Source organism: Dipodomys spectabilis, unplaced genomic scaffold (genome assembly GCF_019054845.1).
Source record: "Dipodomys spectabilis isolate Male_0828 unplaced genomic scaffold, ASM1905484v1 ptg000234l, whole genome shotgun sequence".
NCBI lineage: Eukaryota > Metazoa > Chordata > Mammalia > Rodentia > Heteromyidae > Dipodomys > Dipodomys spectabilis.
Window position 1 is genome coordinate 13952402 of NW_024870911.1, and position 24948 is coordinate 13977349.

The 24948-nt window shown below is 36.0% G+C and overlaps 1 protein-coding gene across 2 annotated transcripts in view; it reads left to right on the forward strand.

Annotated features, from left to right (window-relative positions):
- Positions 1–24948, forward strand: part of Tafa2 (TAFA chemokine like family member 2) — a 127837-nt gene that overhangs the window by 86232 nt on the left and 16657 nt on the right. For both annotated transcript variants that reach the window (XR_006150502.1, XM_042698888.1), the window contains exons 2-3: positions 1833–1985; positions 3200–3324. Coding sequence is in view for 1 of the 2 variants with exons in the window: in XM_042698888.1 (XP_042554822.1) it covers positions 1833–1985; positions 3200–3324 (278 nt within the window). In the remaining variant the exon portion in view is untranslated. The remainder of the gene's footprint in view (positions 1–1832; positions 1986–3199; positions 3325–24948) is intronic.

Below are 24948 nucleotides of genomic sequence, written 5' to 3' on the forward strand. Positions count from 1 at the left end.
TTTACTACCTAGATATCTACAACTACTTTACAGATTTCCATTCTTGTTTTCTTCATTTCAGACTTTAACGGGATGGTGGGGAGGGGGGAGGTCAAGCAAAGTTCTAAAACATAAATGATGTAATGACATTTTCCTTATAAGCCAAATAATAACCAGTGTCCTTACTAGTCTCTGCATGACCTGACTGCATTTGTGACACAGTTCCCTCAACCTCTCAATTCCTTAAATTCACCGCAGTGACCCTGGCCTTTTGCTGTTCTGAAAACACAGCATATTTCCTCCTATTTTTATGAGCGCCTTTTTTATGTGGTTGGCTTCTGTTGGAAATGTTTTTCCTTCCTTACATCTCCATAATGCACCCTTCGTTCTTATAGTTCAGTTCACTCTTCAGGTAACTGCATCAAAAGAACCTTCTCTAGAACTTACTGCATCTTCCTTACATCTCCATAATGCACCCTTCGTTCTTATAGTTCAGTTCACTCTTCAGGTAACTGCATCAGAAGAACCTTCTCTAGAACTTACTGCATTGCTTCAAGAGCTCCAAAATCCAACATTTACTTAATCTCTGACCCAGGGGTTTTCTCCCTAGGATTTCCAAGTCTTTAAGAAGAGGGATAGACTGTGTCCTTCTTCACAGTGGTGTTTTGTGTGTGGTATTCATTCATCTAAAACACGACTTGGTTTTGTGGCTTCACATGGAGGGATTAAAAAGTGGATGATATAATTTATATTCTCTTAGAAAAATCTACGCAAGCTCTCTAGCCTGACTTACTGCACATCTCACTGTTTTCTCATCTCTGGGGACACGGTTAATAGAATCGCATGGTGTAACAACTTTAAACACCATCAGACCTGCTTTTCTATTTACATTTCTGTTTTTATACCAATCACATTTTCTAAACTTCTGAAAGTGTAATTACTCAGCAAACGTTTTAACATAAAGCTTTTTTTTCCATTAAGGAAATGAAACATACTTTATCACCTCATAGTAGAGTTAATGCTTTAAAGAGGAAACAGGGAAAAACCCCAACAAAGATGAAGGCAGACTCAAGTCCTTTCCAAATGTGGCAAGTGAGCTCCACATATTTCAATCTCCCAGAAAACTCAACAGCCTTGCTTTGAGGTTTGAACATATAGTCCTTGGAGGCTGAAAGCTTTCACATCTGGATTTCCAGGTGGCTGGCTTCCATATATGATTCATCTACGTTCTGGCTGCTCTTGTCATTTGGTAGTACTTGTATCCTCAAGGAAAGGAATGATTCTGGACTAGAGATTGGCTGGCACTTTGAATGCAATGGTGGCAACTTAAAGATTCTTTTTTACTGGGGATACTGAGCAGGATACTGAAGATGTGGTTCTCACATTCTGTTTTGTGGTTTTTTTTGGAGGATTCTCTGTCTAGTCACACTTTTATCAACATCTGCTTTAAGAAAGTGGCTAGGCTCAACTCTGCTGAAGGACATCTTGTCCCAGGACTTACATTACTATAAATGCATCAAATGGAAAGGTGTGAAAAAGTCATCTGCAAATAAATATGTTTTTGATGGCACCATGTATTGCCTCTATATTTCAGACTGCTTTCACAGCTCATTCTAATGGAGTCAACTAATTGTCCCTGCTTCACCAAGCATTTACTGACAGAAATGGTCTCATCACATTGAGAAAGGAAATCAAATCTGCATTATGGAGTTAACATCACTGTATTTCTAGTTTCATGCATGGTGGCTCCCTTATAGAGCTATATTTAATGTCCTTCTAATTAAAAAAAGAGGGAGGGAAGTGTCCAAATGTGTCCATATTGTTTTTATCTTTTGTTTCTTTTGTTTGCACAGCTCACCATGTTAAAACAGGAACTTGCGAGGTGGTGGCGCTCCACAGATGCTGTAATAAGAACAAGATAGAAGAGCGATCACAAACAGTGAAGTGCTCCTGTTTTCCAGGGCAGGTGGCCGGCACCACAAGAGCTGCCCCGTCTTGTGTGGATGGTGCGACTTTTTCCATTACTCACTGTCATAGCATAGACCGGGCTGCTTGGCATTGGAATGCTACTATAATGATGTACACTGGGAGGCCATCTTAGGGGACCACACTGAAACGAAGTGTTCACAGGGGCATTTTTTAGATGTAGAATTTTTTAAGCTCTCATGCAGTTCTGTTACAAAAACAATTATCATGAGCCAAAGTACTTCTTGTTTGGATACCGTCAAATAACTGATTTCATGGTAGAGAGTAGAGAAGATGTGTGTTAATTAATGGCAAGATGAAAATCGATAGTATAAGAGAATGGATTCTTTAGCCCAGGATGGCGATTAACAATGAAAAACATCAACACTGTGTATATGAAGCACACTGGTTTTGTGATGGTGCATGAAAATACAAATTTCTTTCTTCATAATTAGAGCCCACCTAATTATAATAGAACATAGCTTTTGTTATAGCTCTACTTAATTGTTATTAACATAAATAGTAATTTGTTAAACAGTATATTGTTGTGATGAGGCTACTGTCTGTGATAGAAAACAAAAATGTTTGCCTAACACTCTCCTGATTTTTCAGACTACTCATGATAAATACTATATTGTTTCTAAAATACTGATTCAAGATCAGTTGAGTCCATTTTCTTATATATTTCCATAAGCCAATGCATGCACATCTTCACATAGGTTTCTTGTAAGGAGTTCTATATTTTCACATGAGAAATGTCCATCAACATCCAGGCACTGATGGCTCATGCCTGTAATCCTAGCTATGCAGGAGGCTGAGATCTGAGGATATGGTTCAAAGCCAGCCAAGGCACAAAAGTCTCTATGAGACTCTTATCTCCAATTAACCACTCAAAAAGAAGTAGTGGTGCTGTGGCTCAAGTGGTAGATGGCTAGCCTTGAGCATGAAGAGGCTCAGGAACAGCACCAAAGCCCTGAGTTCAAGCCCCACCTACAAAAAAAAAATAGTCCATCACTGTGGTTGTAATTATCACCAGTGTATTAGTCCACTAGAAATATATTTACATTTTAGATACTATGTTCATTGTCCTTGGCACAATGAAAAATAAAATGTTAAGTAAAAATTCCTTTAGCAATGAATCATTTAGTTAGAGCACTGACCTTTGTTCTTCTATACATGTGTACCCAGAGAATTAACCATGCAATCAGAAAATATTGAGATGACTTCTGTCTGTCTGTCTGTCTGTCTGATTCAGCTTCCATAGTGGAACAGAAATGGTGGTGTCATATGCAGCCATGTTTGGAGGGAGAAGAATGTAAAGTCCTTCCAGATCGGAAAGGATGGAGCTGTTCTTCTGGGAATAAAGTGAAAACAACTAGGGTAAGTGGACAACTGTCTTGAAAAAAGAAGGCAAGATATCTCAGAATTAGAGAAGGAGGCACTTGTAGTTGCTCCATTGAGTGGTGGTTATAAAAAGAGAAAGCATAGTTTCACAAAGTACAGCTTTCCTATTTTTCTCTTAATTTACTTTTTCATAGTATTTTTTTAAAATTTCAGAATAACATCTTTTATATATTAACATCAACTATCATGCTAGGTGAAGAAAAAATAGTTTCATATTGCCATTAATGTGAACCTCTCAACGAATGCATATTAAATGCTTGGCAGTTGATCCCACATCTTATTCTTGTGATGTATAGTAATCTGAATAAATTCTGATACAGAAGTATTAAGTTCTCTATGACTCTATTACATTTTCCAAATAAGCTTCTTTCTGTTTTACGGAAGAAGTTATTTTGATATTGTTAATTTCTAGAACATTAATTTTCATCTTCCTCCTTCTCTCCTCTCCTCTCCTCTCCCCTTTTCTCTTCTCTTCCTTCCTGTCTTCATTCCCTCCTTCTAACTTCCTTCCCCTCTCTCCTTCCCTCCTTCCCTTCTTTTATCTTTTCTTCTTCTTCTCCCACTAACGGAGCTTGAGCTTAGAGTCTTCTGCTGCTGCACTGCTTTTTCTATTTACAGCCAACACTCTACCAATTGAGATATTCTGCCATTCTAGTGGTTTGTTGGTTGATTGGAGATAAGATTTTCTTAAATAAGTCTGCTTGGGCTGGCTTTTAACCTGGATCCTCAGAGCCTAGCCTCCTGAGTAGATAGTGTTACAGGTCTGAGCCACTTGCACCAAACTCATTAAATAGTTCTTTGATGGTTGATGTTTGCAGCCATTATAATGGGTTACTATGAGGAATTACAGAATCCTAGAGTCAGTGCAAAGAGAGCACTCTAAAGATTGTAAAGTCTTTCAGTTTTGCTATTTCAAACCTCTGGAGGTTGGCAAGAGGACTGAAAAAATGACTATTATTTAATTTCTCAGCTAAATAGATCTTCTGGTCTGGCAGAATTTGCAGTTCATTTTGTTTTAGAATTAGCACATGAAAGTTTAGTCTTTTTTAATTTAACAGAAATAAAATTATTTATTGAATAATACAAAATTATTTATTGAATTACACAATGATGGTGTAGGAGAATTTTATAAAGACATACAAAGCTAGCCTGGTTATTTATGATATAGACATAGAATTTTTAACCTTGTATGGACATATTAAAGGGATTAATAATTCACCCAAGTATATTTCAGTCTATAGAGGAATATCTGCAATGCACTGACTGATTAGCTATACACAAAACTCACCATATTCCAAACAGCACAAATAAAGAGAAACTTTGTCAAATTATTATTGACTTTAAGTAGTTCGTTAGATGTTAGACATCTTTCCAAAATCCATTAAGTGAATGATTAAACTGGAATAACTGTATTATACCTTGAATTAGAAAGTAATATAATTTATACTGATTGGTTAAAAGCATTTTGGCAACATAAAATTCCCTTATAAAATCGTTATCTCATAAAATTATTTCCCCCTAATCCTATCAATCCTTAATGCAAAATAAAACTCATGGAAATTCACCAAGGAATTGAGATGGTGAAACAGATGAAAAAAACAAACAACACAAAACCTGTCCATTCTCCACAGCCATTCCATGTTTTCATTACTCAGTGGACAAGAGGAAGCTAACATTTATTGGCTACATAAACATAGACCAAATACCAAACAAAATGCTTTAAACTAATTAGCTGCTTTAGTCCTCTTAATGATCCCATGAAGAACATATTATTGTCTCCCCTTTTGATCTCATGAAGAACATATTATTGTCTCCCCTTTTTAAAGCAGATGAGTTAACCAAAACTTTAAAAAGTTAAGTGACTTCCCAAGGTCAGAGCACTTATTAATTAGGAAACCAAGATTCAAGCCACATAGTCCCTTTCCAAACCTATTCTTCTAACTTGTATTTTGTAGGTAACTTTACCTTATAACTTAACTTACTGTTAGGTAATCATTATTACTTAAAAGTTTCTGATTTTTTTTCTCATGAGGTAGACCTTTAAAATTTTTTAACTTTCCAGATCATTGAAATAAAAAGGTCAAGACCATGTTATCTAAATTCTCATGAAAAAATAAAAATAAAAATCTAGTTTTATTTCCTTCCTTGTTGGCCAGAATCTCATGGTGGAAATTAAAATTGAACCTTTCCTACACCAAATACTTTCCAAAAAATTGAAACTGATAAAAACCACACCTAACTTGTATACTTTGTTTTCATTATTTGATATGACCCCAAAGACATTGGCCTCTTTACTTTTCCTTCATCTCTTCTGCCTTAAAGAACAGAAGACCTCATCAAAGTTATTGTAGAAAGGATTTATGCAACAATAGACACTTGGATTAAATTATGTGTAAGGATTTTAATGAGTTCATGATTCCCAGTTTTATCTTCATATAGAAGAGAAGATTTAAAGAAGAGCTTTTTGAGTAAAATCAAAGTAAATTATTACTGCTGTCTCTTCCTCTACACAAGAAAAATATCTTTTATTAAAAAAAGAGGTATTAAACCAGGTCCTGGATTATAGGTTCATGCTTGTGATCCTAGCTACTCAGGAGGCTGAAATCTAAGAATCATAATTCAAAATCAGCCTGGGAAGAAAAAATTCCCTGAGACTCTTATCTTGAATTAACTAGTAAAAATCTTGAATGGAAGTGTGGCTCAAGTGATCTAGTACAAATAAAGACAAAAAAGTAATGCAAGACCTTGAGTTCAAGCCCTGGTACCAAAACAACCCCCCATCCCTATGATAAAAGGAAATATTTACGTATTTTAAGCCAAAGGATGTAAATGGTTTGGAGAAAATGTGCATTTATGGACTAGATATGATGATGGCTGCATGTACTCTTATCTATTAGGGAAGTAGAGATAGAAGGATCATAATTTGAGCCAAAGGAGACAAAGTTAGTGAAACTCTATTTCAAAACAAGCTGGATATGAAGGGTCATGTATGTGATCCCAGCTACTCCGAAGGTAGAGATAGGAAGATTGAGATCAGAGGGCAGCCAAGATCAAAGCATGAGACCCTGTCTGAGAAACAAAGTAAAAGCAAAGGACTGGAATGTGGTTGAAATGTAAAACAATTGCCTAGCAAACAAAAGACTCTGAGTTCAATACATAATACAGCCCCTCCTACTCACACCCCCCCCCCCACCAAAAAAAAAAGGAGAAAATTTCTTGAAATATCTCTGGGCAAAATGTGTTGCTTTCTCCATGGGATTGTTGGATTGTTCGCTGAAGGTAATTTCCACCATGCACAAGTGGCAAAAGCTTATTGAGACAATACCTGAATTATCTGATTCATTGATATCATTGACCACTTGCTGGTCTTGAAGAAGCTAGCTTGGGTGCTGTGAGTCTAATAAATCCTGATTTGGCAGGACCCAAAAGTTAATGGAAATCCAAAAGTTAAGCAGGAGTAAGTTACAAAGTAGCTAAAAACTGCTCTTAGCCAAAAGCAATCTGTGTCTCATGGGAAAGAAATGTTGGTCATACGAGGTGATCACTACAATCAAAATGGCTCCAGAAATGACGAAAATTTCCAATAATGTACACCCTCCTTTGCAATTGCCCATATCCAATCTGGAGTGCTTAGGAAAACCTAATGGTGGAAAAAAGCAGTCAGCCAAAAAGCAGCAATGAGGCCTACATGGCCTCTCTAGAGATATGTGAAACCTTCCAGAATTGAATAGAAATCAGAGGCTGCGCAAATTCATTGAAGATGAACTTGGATTGTCTATTGTACTTATTACAAATATGAATTATATCCTCCTGTTTTGTACTAGATTCAGGAAGCTGTTTTTGTTCTGACCCATTTTTGCCCTAAAAACAAAGAAAGGCCAAGAACAGACAGCTCTTTTTTTTTTTAAGCATCATTTTAATCTGAAGAGAACAGAAAATGCAGCATTTGTTTCCCAAACACCTTTTCTCATTGGAAAGTTGAAGATTTAGGATTTTCTGTGATATCCCTGTGTCCTGTTTTATTTTTAATATTTCCTAAGTTTAAAAAGAGAGAAAATTAATCTTGTGTCTTTTATTTCAAACTGACTTTCAACACAATGAAGAAGTTTTTCAGAGTCATTAATAAAAGAATAGTCTTTCCAGTGTGAAAGAACACATAATTATATGCTAATTATACAAGGCAAAAGTGGCAGGGGTAAAGGTGCTGCACAGCTTATAAGATGGGAGAAAAAAATTAACATTGTTGAAACCATATGAAAAACAACAACAGCAACAAAACCCAGACTGTGGTTCATGTCTTTTGATGCTTTGATATTCAATCTCTGGGAAAGCTCTAACAAGTCATATTCTACTTTTTTTTTTAATTTATGTTCTTTGCTGGTTGGTGTAGACACAAAACTCCTAACTACAGTGATCACCAGAGATCATATGTCTGATTCATACATGAGGGAAAAATGAACTGAAGCTCACTTTATGTGAAACTTTATATTGTCATTAGAAAGATTATCTTTGCAAATCACAAACCCTGGATTGACTATGCTTGAGAAGAAAGTTGGATAATTTTGAACTAATTCAGATGATTTTTATCCTTATTCATTATGGTAGAGTGACCTAAGTAGAAGAGAATTTTGTAAACTTTGAATGAGTCTTCAAATAAGATTAATTTTATTTTATTACATAGTGCAATGAGAATCAACAAATGTAAAACTCTTTGGTGCAGGATGTTATATGATAGCAGCATTTCTACTCAAATCAACACAAGCATATATGAAAACATTTACTGAAATCTTGCCAGGTACTCAGTGGTTCATGCTATAATGCTAGCTACTCAAAAAAAAAAAAATGAGATCCAGAGTAAAAGCCAGCCCAGAAAAGCAAATTTGAAAGAGTCTCATCTCCAATTAATCAGCAAAATTTTAGAAGTGGAGGTGTGGCTCAAGTGGTAGAGTGCCAGCCTTGAGCAAAAACGCCAAGCAAGAGCTCAAGTCCCCTAAATTCAAGCCCAACTACTGGCACAAAAACAAAACAAAACAAAAAACCTTACATGTTTACTGAGCTCTTACTGAAAACAGTCACTGTTAAGTGCCTGACATATATTGATTAATTTTCCAAACTATAATAGACGCTAAGGAGTGCATAGAGATATATTGTTTAATCCCTACGGGCAAGGAATGTATGCTTTGAGGGGGGGGGGAATGAATAGTGCATATGGCACAGTTCTTTTCTTTATCCACCTGCAGTCCACTTACAATAAACATTGACATCAATGACAAACGCAACTCAACAAGTAATGGTCAACTAACATGATAGCATAAGCCCTGAGAGAGATAAATAGAGATAGAGAGACAGAGGCAGAGTTAGAAATAGAGACTGAGACAGAGATACATAGAGACAGAGAATGGTGAATTTTATTCAATGTCAAGTTCTTCCATTCAATATTTATTCTTTGGTTCCATGTGTCAAGTACATTTATCACTTACTCCTTAGCTAAATTTATACACACCAATACCTAGCTAATCTCAGAAGATGGGCTATTAGGATTTTAATATAAGATTGTAAAGAAATAGCATCTTGCAGTGCTTTCTTGCTTAAAGCCTCAAGTTGTAATCTTGAAGACTCTACTGGATTTTATAAGAAGGCTCAAAAGCAGTTTCCTGTTGGTGGGGCTGAGAGTCCTGAGATGCTATTTCAGACATAAGGCAAAGGAAGAACACAGCAAGAGGAAAAAATGTCCACCCTCTTTCCTTGAGATGGTACAAAAAGTGTGAATTCTTTAACGTTTCCTTTTGCCTTGAAAAGTTAGGTACAGTGTAGTTCTTTAAAAGAGAGAGGAGGAAAGAGAGAGAGAGAGAAAGAGAGGGCATGCGAGAGAGAACAAAAGAACAGTGGAGGTATTTATTTATCAGCCTTTCTTAACGGGTACCTCAGCATTCATTTGTCTTCATCTTACCTCCAGTCAGGCCCTAAATTGCACTCTGGTCCACAGCACAGAGCGTAATGACCTTTAGGACTATGGTTCTCAAATTATATTTATGGCATCTACAGAAGAAATAACTCTTAGATTGTGATTCAGAATAAACAGCACATATACACACACATGCACATGAATACACTTGTATCTGCCACACTGACATGAAAGTGGTACTTTGCTATTTTGGGTTAATTTCCTTCTTTCTCGTCATCCTCCCATCCTCCTTTCTTTCTCCTTTCTCCCAATATGAACCTCATAAATTGATATTTATCACTTACTGCAACCTGAAACTTGAAACACAGTACTTTAGGAAATAGTATTTGATTGTTTCCTGTGTTTGCTCTTTGGAATGGACAATTATTCTTTACTTAGATGGATACAAACTACCGAATAAGCTCGTTTCACAACTTAATACTGATTTTCCATATTTTGGATAAAGTCTACTTTATTGAGGTTTCAGTATACAAATGCTATGAAGAAGAATATATATGGTGACAATATTCATGCATTCAAAGGGTCTTTATTGTCTACTATTTTCAGAAGTTGTTCTAAGTTCTGGGCATAAACATTGACACAAAATAAAACAATTCAGATAGGATTCCCTATCTTATAGGGGCTGTAGTCTGTGAGGGTGTACTGATTTCTGTTGCTACCATGGCAAATCACCACAAATTTAGTGAGTTACAAAACAGCATGAATGGTTTATCCATACAGCCTAAGTCTAGGCACTGAGGAACACAGGGTGATCTCTGTGCTGAGTCTCCTGAGGGAAAAATTCAGGGAAGTATGTCTCCTTTCCACAATATAGCTGTGCTTCTTTCTGAAGATTCTGTGGGGTGGGGAGGGGGAAAGATCCACTTCTAAGCTCATACAAGTTGTCCGAGTGAAAGTAGGACTGAGGTGTCTGTCATCAGGAGTCCCTCATGCTCCCTTCAAAATGCATGTTTCTCTCTTTATATTTCCTCCTTTGTCTCAGACATCAATGACTTCCTAAGTCCTCCTCACACTTCGGACTTCCATACCCCCTCTCTTGCTCAATCACTCCTCCATCGTTCTCTTCTTTGTAGTGCTTGGACTGACTTTCTTTGCCTTTCTTTTGCCCTTTTAAGTCTTAGATCTTTACATTGAGTCCACCCAAAAGATCAGGGTAATTTCTGTCAAGGTCAGCTGACTAGCAACCTTAATTACATTTACAAATACCTTTCACAGTAGTTCTTAGATTAGTGCTTGTTTGAATAACTAAAGGTTATAAATCTTGAAGTCACATCTTTGAGGGTTTGTCTACAACAGGAGAAAAGTTTAAAATAACAAAGTAATATATATTATATATGACATAACTCACAAGTATAAGGGATAGTAACATGATTGTCTAAGTAGGTTGCGTACTCAAATTTATAGAGTAGGTGAGGGGATGAACTGTATTCAGAGGATTAGCTCTCCAGACCTAGGATATAATAAAGTAACAGAAGGAACCATCGTGGGAAAACTATATTCACGAGATAGCTATGATGATTGTGTGGGAATGGAATTTAGGTTAGGAATACAGCTTGCTATGTCATTACTGACTTAACGTTTGTCCTAAACACATAGAGTGAGGATATTATTACTAGATGAGAGGGGCAGCCTGTGGGAATAAGATGTCTCATGTGTCACATTAATGATCATAATCATAGGTCGTTTAAATTAATGGAAAATTAAACACATCATAGCACCTTAAAATTGATATTTCTTAAGAGCAATTGAAAACTGTTTTATTATAATAATGAGAAATGCCAACACTGAATGAGTCAAACCCATTCAATGAAATTTAAATTTTTAAATGATGTGGAGATTTAGAAACAACATGTAAAGAACCATGCAATTGCTATCACGATATTAAGCTTTAATGAAGAGATGGGGGAGGATGGATTAATATGGTGAAAATAGTATACCACAATTAGATATTGAGTTTAAGGTAGGTAAAACACTAGCTAGATGTACAGAAGCAGAATTAATAAAGAGCAGAATTTTAAGGGAAGCTTCAATATAGGAGCCACTCACTCACTACATTAAAAATAATTTAATTAGGCCAAGAGTAGGCCAAAAGCATGGCCTACATTTTCATAGTTAAAATGAGAAATGGGCAACCTAATAGGTGTGCTTTGAAGTTCCTGTAAGATGTAGATGCTCTTCTGATATTTGTAACATGTGATCATTTGTAGATGTTGCTCTGAAGTGTGTTTATAATCCCACAGCTAACTGTGAGTTAATTGTATTCAGACATAGTAATAGAAAGTAGAACAGAAACTGTAACAGTATGAGGTGCATCTTTAAGCTACAGTTATATTCTGCAAATCAAGTGTAGAGAAGAATAGCTCTGTCTTTTACATGGTATCTGAAGTTTTTAAAGAAAGAGGATAGCACCCCCTACTACTTGTAGAAGAGGAAGGGGTGTTGAAGGGATTATATTTAGTTGGACTTATAAGCTTTTTTCTGTGTTGGATGAAAAATCTCTTATTTAAAAAGTATAGTAAAAATAAATGACAGTAATGTAAAACAAGTCCTATATGTAGTGTAAGTACATGTAGGAAAGTAAAGGAGAGAAAATATGGGTAAAGTTCTAACTATGAAAACAGAATGAAAGCAGGATTAGGAAGAAAGATGGAGTGAGTGAATCTGATGATTATATTGTATGAATGTATAGACACATCAGAGTAAAACGTCCTTGTATAACTAATAGATGTTAATAAAAATGTGGGAAAACACATTTTATGTGCCATAAAACTCTGCATACTTTTCCTCAAAGCTCTTTCCTTCTTTAACCCTCACATATTTTCTGTAAAATTTAAATTCATAACCCACTAATTTTAGATCTAACTTTAATTTCTGACTTTGGAGAATGAGGTGAAGATGTGGCTGAGATATATAAGGGAAATTTCCAGAAAGCTCAGAATTCTGAATGCTTTGTAGCTAGTGAGAAACGTAGTTCTGGTCAAATTTCCATGACTCTGTAAGAAGATAGAGAATCCTCATTCCCTGTGGCACAACTGCTCAGCCTGCTCTGAATTGTGGAAGGACGGTGGTGTGTGTGTGGGGGGAAGCATAGCATAAAGGGAAGAGTTGAACTTTACACCATAACAGATAGACGACATGTAATAGAACCAACAGAATTCTAGGCAACAACTTTGATGAGGTAGAAAAAGGGAGTTGGTGGGTATTTCCTTCAGAGAATAGGAACACTGGAGTGACATATTTAAAATTATTTGACAATATAGCGTGCGAAGCTAAAACATTTGTTCCAATTGACTAGAGGGAATACAGCTAAAGTCTCTGAACCCAGCTTTCTTGATGTTAGGGTCTACATGACTTGGATGGACTGCTAGGGAAATAGTTTAGTTTTTAATTTGGGGGCATCTTTAATTTGCAAGTTAAAGGACAAGTGAAAATTCAGAATTGATTATGTTTACTGTGAATACAAGCAGAGAATACTCATGCACAGTTGCTGAGATAGTGAATGGTGAGTCTCGCTCAGGGAATTGGAACTAGCTCACAGGATGATGTAATGTGTGTGAGAAGAAGTAGATAATGAGGAATCCTTAGGAGAAGAGTCAGGGCAAGGTTGAACTTTTTATCAGGAGGGGCTTTGAAAGGCCCAACTGTAAGATTCAGGTTTTATTCTCTAAGCAATGGTGGACTACTGAAGAACCCTCAGTAGTTAGGAGGGGAGAAAAGTCTGATTTATATCTAGCTGTACTGAGTCAGAATTAAGGGAGGCATATGGCAATGACCTGCAATACAAAAGTGATGGCAGTGTAGAAAATTAAGGAATTGATTGATTAGAGGATGTGATAGAGAAAATTCTGGCTTGTATATTTCTCATTAGCTTATTCAATGTTAATCATTGGTAAAACAACTAAAGGGGGATAGAGATATCTAGTGGAGAAGTCAATATATAGAAATAGAGATGTGGCCAAATGAGACCCCTCATACACTCTTGGTGGGAATATAAACTTGTTCAACCACTCTGTAAAGCAGAAATAAGGAGAGCTCAAATAACAACAACAGATGCTGGAGGGGATGTGGACAGAAGGGAACCTTACTTCATTGTTGGTGGGAATGTAAACTTGTTCAACCACTTTGGAAAGCAATATGGAGGTTCCTCAAAAGACTTCACATAGAACTCCCCTATGACCCAGCAATCCCACTTTTGGGCATTTACCCAAATGTTTACAAACAAGACCACACTAAAGCTACCAGCACAACTATGTTTATTGCAGCATTATTTACCATAGCTAAGATATGGAACCAACCCAGATGCCCCTCAGTAGATGAATGGATCAAGAAAATGTGGTATATATATATACACAATGGAATTCTATGCCTCCATCAGAAAGAATGACATTGCACCATTTGTTAGGAAATGGAAAGGCTTGGAAAAAATTATATTAAGTGAAGTAAGCCAGGCCCAAAGAAACATAGGTCCCATGGTTTCCCTTATTTGCAATATCTAGTATATGTATGAGTCAAGCGGAAAAGGTCAGATAATGTGATGTTAGGAAAATGAACCCTTAGATATGTATTTTAATGTTTTTTTCTTTCATGCATGTGTTTCTAATGCATTTATAAGATTATTTCTTTGTTGCTTTGTATGTCCCTCCCCCACAGTATAACCCCTGCTTTCACTATATTTGATGTCAGTATAACTTGTGGAGGAGATGGGGAAAAACAAGTCGTTTAAGGATACAGGTGGACCTGTTGCAACAATGAGAAGTACAAGTTGTCATGTCCAAAACGAGCTTTACAACGTCGGTGCCAGGGGGAGGGGGAAGGGGGGGGGTAAGAGAAGGATTGGGATTGGGAGGGGGAGGGGGGAGGCTGGGAAGGGATGTGAAGGGTAAGGAGGAGGCTGCAATGCTTGGTAAGAAATGTACGCATTATCCTGCCCATGTAATTGTAACCCCTCTGTACAGTATGTTCACAAATAAAATAAAAAAAAGAAAAGAAAAGAAAAAGGAGAGCTCAAATAGTGCAATTCCTTAGAAAAGCAAAGCAAAAGTTGAAGTTCAAAAAAATTAACCCAGGAAATAGGTACTTGAAAAGGGTAAGGTAGGGTCAAGGAGAGAGGGATAGACACATGAAGAGGAAAAGGGAGAGAGAATGCAAACAAGAATCCTATAAAACTAAGAAGAGAGAGAAAGATCTGCAATGGATACTGACATCTCTATGCCCATTAGATGAATATAATATGTTCCATTGTAATCTTATAACATTTCTCCTATTTGGATGATGTCATTGTTAATACTCTAAAATATAGCATAATATACATCCGTTTAGACAGAAGGCAGTGGTAGATACACTTTAACAATAATAAATATTATACATTCATAAATTGGTAAGGCTGAGTCAAAACCTTTTTGTACAACTACTTAAAGGTAGCAAAACATTAGAAGTTTTAATAAGAATAATTATATCTTTATACAAGTATTAACAAATTAAGGGAAGCTTGTTATTCATTCACTCTGTAAAACTAGATCAAATCTCTGCTATGTAGCTAGGTACCAGGCCTTGTGCTTGGCATTTATATTTTTAAAACATCATGACACTTAGCTGTCTGAGAAGTCACAGTCAATTGGGTAGAAACTCAGTAAGTAATTGCCATGGGCAGATGTGGTAGGAAAGATATTTGTACAGGTGCCACAATGACACAGTGACAGTTTAATATTGCATGGCCCATAATTGTCCTCAAACTTAAGAATAACATATTGTGATGTCATTCAAGAGCACTTTCCCCAATAGTTTGTCTCCTTAGTAAATAGTGAGTAAATGCAGTCAAAATGTTACATTCTGTGGTATCAAGTCTGGTCTACATAGCAAGATCCTATCTTAAATGGAAAAAAGAAACAAAGAACTGAATTGTTTGTCAATTTGATATCTAGTATTATAATACCATAACAAAATCAAACAAAATCTAATTGATACCTACTTTATCTTTCTAGTGATAAACCATTCATTAAAAAAATCTAACATTGAAAATGAATATTCTGTGAATTGGGCTTTTGAATCCTCTGTCAATTCTATACCAGATATAGAATATAAATGAGAGGAAGAGACTGATAAGGACAACCGAAGGCCAGAAGAGGGATTTCACATATAAAAATACAAAAAAATGAGGCTGTAGTAAGAGCTTGAATTAAATTTAAAAGAATTTAAGATTATCATCAACAAATAATAATACTGAAGGGCTTGAGGCCCGACTTAAGTGGTAGTACACCTGCCTTGCTAGTATGAAGCTTTGAGGTCAATTTGAATCTTATGACATTGAATACATATTTTAAATTTTAGTAATATGTTAAACTCATGAAACACTAGATCTGGAAGCACTATGTATTAGTTTCAGTTAGATTAACCATTCAGTTGAACTATTATCTAAGATATAAAATTCAAATCGCCAAATTAACCAAAGACCCCAAAATCTTTATAGTTTTTACTAAGCCTTGGCACTGCAATTTGTATAATGTTTAATATTGACCTCTTTAATTGCTTAGCTATCAATGTACCTTTTGCTTGCGATGTTTAGTGTTATGACATTTTGTTTCTGTTGAGTAGTGCTGTTGACTTTCCTAGATTGATGAGATTAACTCAAAGTCAATAAAGGCTTGCTTACTGTTGTCCATTTTAGCTTGACCTTTTATTGCTTATCTTTTTTTTTATGACAAACATACTTTTACCCTTACCTTGCACCCCCTGTTCTCTTCCTGATCCTGTTAAAAAAACAGTGAAACCTGAGATTGAGGAGGGAAAATTCATTTTAGAAGTATGCTTGGAAATAAATGGCTGCAATCTCTGATTTAAGGCTCTTCTTTAAAATACTCCTGACTTAAAATGATTGCTGGACAGAGTTGATTTAGTCAGCTGGTTTCTGGGATTCTTACACTCAGATGATTTTATTTTCCTCTGAAATAAACAAATTGGAAGCTTCTCTAAGGATACTTTGGCTGTCAGAAGAATTTAAACAAGTATGCTTAGAAATGTGAACTTCAACTTAAGTTACAATTTAGCATCAGTTTGTGAGTTTACTGAATATCTGGCCAGATAGTCAACCACTGTTTGTGTTGAAACTTCACAAATAAAATGATCATGTTGAAAGTACTTCTGAAGATATAATACAAAATGTTTGACATACGCATTCAGATGATAGCTTCAGGGTTTCTGAAATAAATTGTGAGGGAATACCCATATGAAGAAAGTTAAGATAAAAGCAGTTAATAGTAATTTTCAATGAATTCATTTTTTACTCATGTAATAATCCAACTATACCCTATGCAACAAATCTCTACCCATCACTTTATATACAAACGGTGAAATAAATTTTCATAGCATGAAATAAAAGTATTCATAAAAATGTACTAAAACATTCAGAGATGATAGAATTATTTTTAGTAATGTGTCACTAAAGAGTTGAACCTTTCTAAGGTTAATGAAAATTCTGAGAAAGAGACATTGGCTGTATACATTAGATAATTTTCAATTCTCTATTTTATCCAATACCCTATCTTACACAATTCTCTTTTTACCCATAATGACCAAGGGAATTCATTTTGCAAAAAACCTAATATCATCCTTTCATTTCTTCTGTACGGTGGTTCTCTTGGCCTAACAACTCTATAAGATAGAGCATATCAACTTTATGATGAATGCTTAGGGGAATGCTTGGCTTTTTTTTCCCGTCCTGAGGCTTGAACTCAGGGCTTGCGTACCATCCCTGAGCCTCTTTGTGCTCAAGGCTAGCACTCTACCACTTGAGGCACAGTACCACTTCCGGCTTTTCCCGAATAGTTTATTGAAGATAAAAGTCTCATGGACTTTTCTGCTTGAGTGAGCTTTAAACTGAAATCCTCAGATCTCAGCCTCCTGAGATTAAGATGTGAGCCTCCAATGCCCAGTGAATGCTTTTCTTTTCCAGGCAACTTCTGGGTTACATTTTCTCTGAGAAGGCTAGGATATTAACACTATTTCCTTGTGTCTGCATACAGTTACGTGTGTCTTATGAACACTTCACTATTCTATGATTTTGTACAGCTTTTGCTTTGAGACAGGCCTTCTTGATTCTTCCAGGAAGCTTCATTCTTTTCTCTTTTCATCTAATCAAAAAGGGTAGCTCATGCCCAAACTAGGAAGTAGAATCGCTATTCAAAATACAGATGCCACCTGCCTCTTCACAGGTTTTACAAGAAGAATGGATGGATGGAATATCCAATAGTGAGTATCTGTTTCAAACTTCCCAAGGAGAAAAATCAAGAAATATTGTAGGTATTTCTTAGTCATCAGAACATCTTTTATGTTCACGAAGAATATAAAAGACTATACAACTCCTAAGTTGTATATTAAAATGCATACACACATATACAGTAATATACAAAAACGTATTTATGTTAACCTATCTAATTAACCTTTGACCTAGCCAGAGTGACCAAATATTTGATCAAACATTATTCTAGATGTTTCTGTGAGGCTGAATAATATTGAAATTTATACTGGTAAACTTTGGTAAGGCAGATTCTTCTTCCTCAGATGAGTAGAACTCATTCAATCAGTTGAAAGCTCCAAGACCAAAGAGATGACCTCCCTTTTGAAGAAAGGTCATAGTGGATTTTTTTTCCCCTGAGAAAAATTTTATTGAAGCAGTTGATATACTGACAGATGAGTAGGGAGGGGAAGGAGGAGAAAAAGAGAGGAAGGGAGGAAAGGAGAGGAAAGGAGGATTTTGGGGGAATGATAAAATATTTAAAGGCAAGCACCCAGTAATCTACTCCTCCAACTAGCCTCCACTCTTTTTTTTGTCAGTCATGGGGCCTGAACTCTGGGCCTGGGTGCTGTCCCTCAGCTCTTCAGCTCAAGGCAAGCACTCATAGAGGATTCTTAGTCAACTTTCTTTGTGTGGGAACTGACACTCTGTCTGGAGTTCCTCCCTGCAAAGCCTCTCCCTATCAGATTTTGGACTTAACATGCCTTCACAGCTGCATGAACCAATTTCCTAAAATATAATCTCTCATATTCACCATATATATATTTGTGTACATATGTAATTTATGTACACAATCCTGTGGGTTCCATATAGACAGCATTAAACAACTCTGGGTCAAAAGTTACTTAGAAAAAATGGACTTTTTTGAACTCATATACATAATTTTTTCTTGACATTGTTCCTATAATCATTTGCGTGGAATGTACCTAGTATTAAGTACTGTAAGTAATCAAGGGATTATGGAATAAATACAGGATGAAGGGAATAAGTTATATGTAAATGCTATGTATAAGGGACATAAGCATCTTTCCAGTGCTTTTGGTTTCCATAAGAGGTCCTGAATCTAATCCCCTATATATGTCAAGAGACAAATGTAAACATACAACACATAATATGAATATATGCCTATGTAATATGCCCAGACACATGCATGTGTATATATTTTTATGTATACACACATAAGCATTTTATTGCTTCTCTGTTTAGAGGGATGTTGACTTTGCACTTGGAGTTTTTAACATTTGCAACAGTATTCAAAAGTGAAAAAAGATGACCCTAATGAGAGTATTGGTAATTACTAGTAGTTTTTGTGTGTGTGTGAATGTGGTGTGTGTGTGTGTGTGTGTGTGTGTGTGTGTGTGTGTGTGCGCGCATGTGTGTGTGTGCATTGTGCATGTGTGTGATTGTGTATGTATAAATGCCAATACTGGTGGTGAAAAAGTTGATGCTCTACCACTTTAACCTAATCTCTACTTCTAGTTTTGGAGTGGCTAATTAGAGATACTGAGTCTCATGGACTTTTCTGCCCAGGCTGGTTTGGAACCTCAGTCTTCACATCTCCTGAGTAGCTAGGATTATATTCGTGGGCCATTGGTGCCTGGCACAAAATAGCTTTATTTTGTTGCATGGCCACTATTGTCAGGTACTGTGCTATGCAATTTAATTAAATACTTCTAACAGTTACCATAATTATAATTATAAATCATCCTATTCCTTTGTGTAAATGAGGAAAAGAAGCTCAAAGAAATTAAGTTACTTTCCTAAAGTTACATAAATAGTAAGTATAGAAGTCAAACACAGATATTTCTGATTCCAGTGTTTTGATTCTTTTCAATTTAATATTACATCTCTCAAAAGAATGTAGGTGCCATGTGACTATGATAGCATGGTTACATTTCCACAATATTTTCTCAGAAAGTTTTGACTGGCATGATCATCATGTGTTCTAGATATGTTATAATTTACTTATCCTTTCAGCTCTGAAGCTTCCTTCATTGCTTCTAAGTTTTGGCAAGTATAAAGAAAGCTGCTACAAAGATCCATGTACATGTTTTGTGAACATAGAACCTTAATTAATTAATTTATTTTTTGTTGGTTATGGGGCTTGAACTCTGGGCCTAGGCGCTGTCCTTCAGTTCTTCAGCTCAAGGCAAATGCTCTACCACTTGAGCCACAGTGCCACTTCCAGAACTTTTAAACTTTTGGAGAAAATACTAAGGTGCATAATTGTAGGCTCATACTTCAAGAGTCTATACAGCTTTAGGTTACATACTCCTTATTTTATCTATAAGATTCAAGATTAGTTAGAGAAGGGAAGTCTTTGAGAAGATAAAAAAAGCAGCAGGCAATTCAGGAAAAGATTCCTTTACTAAATGTTCTATATCTGAAAGAGTGTACATTTTTATCTAAAATAAAAAACATGCTATTATAGAAAAAATAATCTTTTTTCTTATATCAAATAAAGTAGAGCTAAGAATTTTCATAAATACATTCTGGAGCCTTGTGCCTTCACCAGTGAACCTTAGTGTAAGGGCCACAGTCTTTTTCCTTGAGAACAGAACCATAATCGCGATGACTTATAGGGAGTTACATGAAAAATATTCCTCTAAATTGCTGATGACACCAGAATGGCTCCAAAAACTCTATTGGATTTGCTTTATAAACTCACAATGGATGCATTTATTATCTATCTATCTACTATCTATCTATCTATCTATCATCTATCTATCTATCTATTCCATCTACCTGCCTACTTATTCCTATCTAGCTCATGAGTCCCATTCCCTTTAGATGGAGGATATGTTCTGCCAAGAAAGCCTTCAGGGATGGTATAGTAATTATGAATATAGTTTCTTGAGCCAGAATGCTTGGCTTCACATACTAACTGTACAGCTTATTATTTTCTGGCCTTGGAAAAGAAAAGCCAGTTTATATCTATGCTTCTTTTCAGCACATCTGTGAGATGGGAAAATAACGTATTCACCACATAAGCTCTTTATGGATTTAAGTAAATTCCTGGCCAAGTATAAAGGCTATGTGCTCCTTAAATACATAAATCAAGCAAGTCGTTCATACACTAGTAAAATTGTCTAATAGTCTCCTAAATAAAATATAAGCATTATTACTTGACAATGGTCACCCTTGTTAAATAGATAACTACATGGAGGTATTACTTGATACAATTTCCTATCTCTGTTCATATTCAAACAAATAATTGAGAGAAAAAACATTGATTTACTGGAGATTGCTCTATATGCACCTCTTGCTTTCTGAAATAGCCAAAAAATTCAACCTATCTAGAAGCCATAGAACTGAACTAAATAGATCTCACTTTATGTAGTAGTCACAGAATCTGTGTTGTTGTACTTACCAGAGATGGACCAAGTGGGAGCTGTTGTACTAATGAAATATAAAGGTGCTTTTCCAGCTTGTATGCTGCAAGAGTGTAAATGTTGCTTTCTTTTTGGAAATCAGCAGCCGTTGCTTTTACAAGCTATATCTCTTGAGGACTTATTGGGCCCACAAACTGAAAAGAGCAGCTTGTGCTTTTTTTTTTTTGTGACCCTTGTAATTGTTGACCTTTATTCAACGAGTATTTATAAGGATGGTTCAAAGACAGCCTCATAAAAATACCTCTTTGTGATTTAAACTGTTGTGTTAAGTAGAAGGAGAGGAGTCTTATGTTATGACTATATGCTTTTTGTGCCTGCTTTTTAATTTTAATCTTAACGTTTTGTAAGATTTTGCCTGCAGCAATTTAAGATGAGGATGGCCTGGTTGGTTACTGTAGCAGTAAAGGGTTGTTTTATTGAATGCTAAGTCTTCCTTGCCCATTTTGCCATTACTAATACAACATTAATGTTCTTACTAAATCACAAAAACACCAAGCAGAAACTGGTGCAGAAAGTGTTTATAGAGATTCAGCAATTAGCACGGGCCAATAATTCCTATTTATGGAATAACAAATAAAATCTAAGTGATTTTTTTATTCCTTACTACATTTCAACCAAGATATGTTGCAATAGATACATTTTTGCCTTTAGGAAATTAAAAATCTTTCATTAGGTAGTATGCATACAATATTCTTACTTAATAATCTGTCCTGACTCTTGTATAACCTTTGAGAATAATGCAAGATTGTTCTCTAATGGATACACAAAGCACTGTAAAGGCAATAATAGTATCCGAATGCCAGAAATACATTCATAATTAGATTTCACATTTTTGTTATGGCAATGGAATAATAAGGATACTCTTAAAGAGACAAATTTACTCTTTTGAAAATATTCCAAAATATAGCTGGACAGTATTTGAGTTATTGTTTCTCATATTCTTACTGTAAGCACAATTGGATTTATTCTCCATAGCAGTATGATGAAATAAGGATTATCTCCATTCATTGGTTAGAAATGGAAGAGGAGTGTGGTATACAAAAATAGGGCCATGAAGTTAATAAATAGCCAAGTTAGGATAATTTTGTCATTAAAGGCACTTAACCCCATGCTCTTAACAATTACACAATGCTTATTGCCTTGCTGATACTTTGAAAATCTTCACCATCATCACTAGTAGGTGAACATTAAAGCTGACCATGCATCATAGTTAACTTTTAGTTGTTACAATATATAAAGGGAGAATTTAGAAGAAATTGAAATATGTATTTTTTTTTCAATTTTGGACATATAGGAAAATTCCAATGTAACATATTCTTTTTTTTATTAAATAAGTTTTTTATTGTGAAAATTCTGTACAGAGGAGGGGTTACAGTTACATGAGCGAGGTAATGAGTACATTTATTATCTTCTTGTATGCATTTTATACCTGAAATTGGACTTAGGTGAACATGAGTTGGTAGGCTGCACTTGGAAAAATCAAAATTTTTCTCAGGAGGAAGATTATGGCTCCAATAGGTCCACACTTTGCAAATATGGCACTTAGCATACACATACAAATAGAAGACCAACTTGGGTGGGAAAGGGGGGGGTGGGAGGGAAAAAAAACTGGGAGAAAATGAGGGAGGGGTGATATTGTTCAAAAACAAATGTATTCATTACCTGCCTTATGCAACTCAAAAATTAAAAAAATAGCCGGTGCCGGTGGCTCACGCCTGTAATCGTAGCTACTCAGGAGGCTGAGATCTGAGGATCATGGTTCAAAGCCAGCCCAGACAAAGAAAGTCTGTGAGACTCTTATCTCCAGTAAACCACTAGAAAACTGGAAGTGGTGCTGTGGCCCAAGTGGTAGAGGACACACCTTGAGCTGAAGAGTGCAGGGACAGCGCCCAAGCCCAGAATTCAAGCCCCACAACTGACCAAAATAAAATAAAATTAAAAATAAAAATTAAAAAAATAAAGAAAATTCCATTATATATATATATATATATATATCACATTTTCTTCATCCATTCATCTACTGAGGGGCATCTGGCTTGGTTCCATATCTTAGGTATGGTGAATAATACTTGGATAAACATAGCTTGTCCAGCTCTCTTGGGTAGGCTGTTCCACAGGGTAGCCTACTTTTTTTTTTGTCGGTCGTGGGACCTGAACTCTGTCCCTCACTTCTTCAGCTCAAGGCTATTGCTCTACCATTTGAGCTACATCGCTTCCAGCTTTTTCTGTTTATGTGATGCTGAGGAATCGAACCCAGAGTCTCATGCATACAAGGCAAGCACTCTACTTATGAGCCACCTTCCCAGCCCGGGGTTGCTTACTTTTAATGACTTACTTTTTACCTAGAACAGTGCCTGCCATTTAATAAGCACTTTATAAATAGTAGCCAAATAAATAAATGGAGGAATTGGAAACACAAGACCTGTATCGCTGAGTTTGAGTCCCCCCAATGGTGGTTCCATTCCTCATATCATCTTGATTTGCAGGCATGTTTGGGTCTGGGGTGTTTCACTTAGTTTATCTAAAACTCAATTTCCTCCTGTGAAACTGAGAGGAATAATAAATAGTGGCAAAGGCTACCTATTGGTGGTAACAATAAATAGCCAAGGGGCATGGCTCCCAGAATACACTGAGGGTTTTTTTTTAAATTTTTATTGTAAAGATGCTGTACAGAGTGGTTACAATTACACAAGTAAGGTATTGAGTGCATTTCTTTTCAAGCATTATTGTTTTACTCCTACTATCCCTTCCCTCCCCTACCTCTCCCACTCCCCCCCCCCCCAGGAAGTTGTAACGTTTATTTCCAACAAAGTGTCTTGTGAGTATCATTGTTGCAATGAGTCATCCTTTGTCCTTGTTTCACATTTTGTTATTCTCCTTCCCCTCCTCAAATTAGATAAATGTATATACAAAATGCAGGGTACCAAAATCAAATACAATGACAGCAGGGGATATATAGGGGGAAGAAGATGCACAAAAGAAACAAAAGAAAATCACAGAGTACATTAAAAAACACACAACAAAGAAAAACCTCTTGTGTCTATACCTTGGGGTTCATTTCACTTAACATCATCTTATATGTTATATGTACATAGTTTTTGAGCTTTTCTGCTCATCTGAGAAAATTATCTTAGATGTATACTAATTATTGCACATAAGGGAAAACATGGGACCCATATTTCTTTGGGCCTGGCTTGCTTCACTTAATATGATTTTTTTCCCAAGACTTTCCATTTCCTAACAAATGGGGTGGTGTCATTCTTTCTGATGGAAGCATAGAACTCATATATATATATATGTATGCATGTATGTATAGTATATTATGTATATATACATATGTGTGTGTGTGTGTGTGTGTGTGTGTGTACCACATTTTCTTGATCATTTCATCAACTGAGGGGAATCTGGGTTGGTCCCATGTCTTAGCTATAGTAAATAATGCTGCAATAAACATAGTTGTGCTGGTAGCTTTAGTATGGTCTTGTTTGTGATCTTTTGGGTATATGCCCAGAAGTAGGATTGCTGGATCATAGGGGAGCTCAATGTGGAGTCTTGAGGACACTCCATACTGTTTTCCAAGTGGTTGAACAAGTTTACACTCCCATTAACAACGCAGTAGTGTTTCCTTTTGTCCACATCCCCTCCAGCATCTGTTGTTACTAGATTTTTTGATTATAGCCATTCTAACTGGGGTGAGGTGGAATCTTAATGTTGTTTTGGTTTGCATTTCTTTTATGGCCAGAGAAGATGAGTATTTTTTTATGTGTCTATTGGCCATTCTTATTTCCTCTTTAGAGAAATCTCTGTTTAAGTCTTTAGCCCAATTATTAATAGGGTGGTTGTTTCTTTGAAGATTTGTTGTTGTGGGATTTAAGCTTTTGAGTTCTAAGTATATTTTAGATATAAAGTCCTTGTCTGTTGTATGGCTAGTGAATATCTTCTCCCAATCTGTG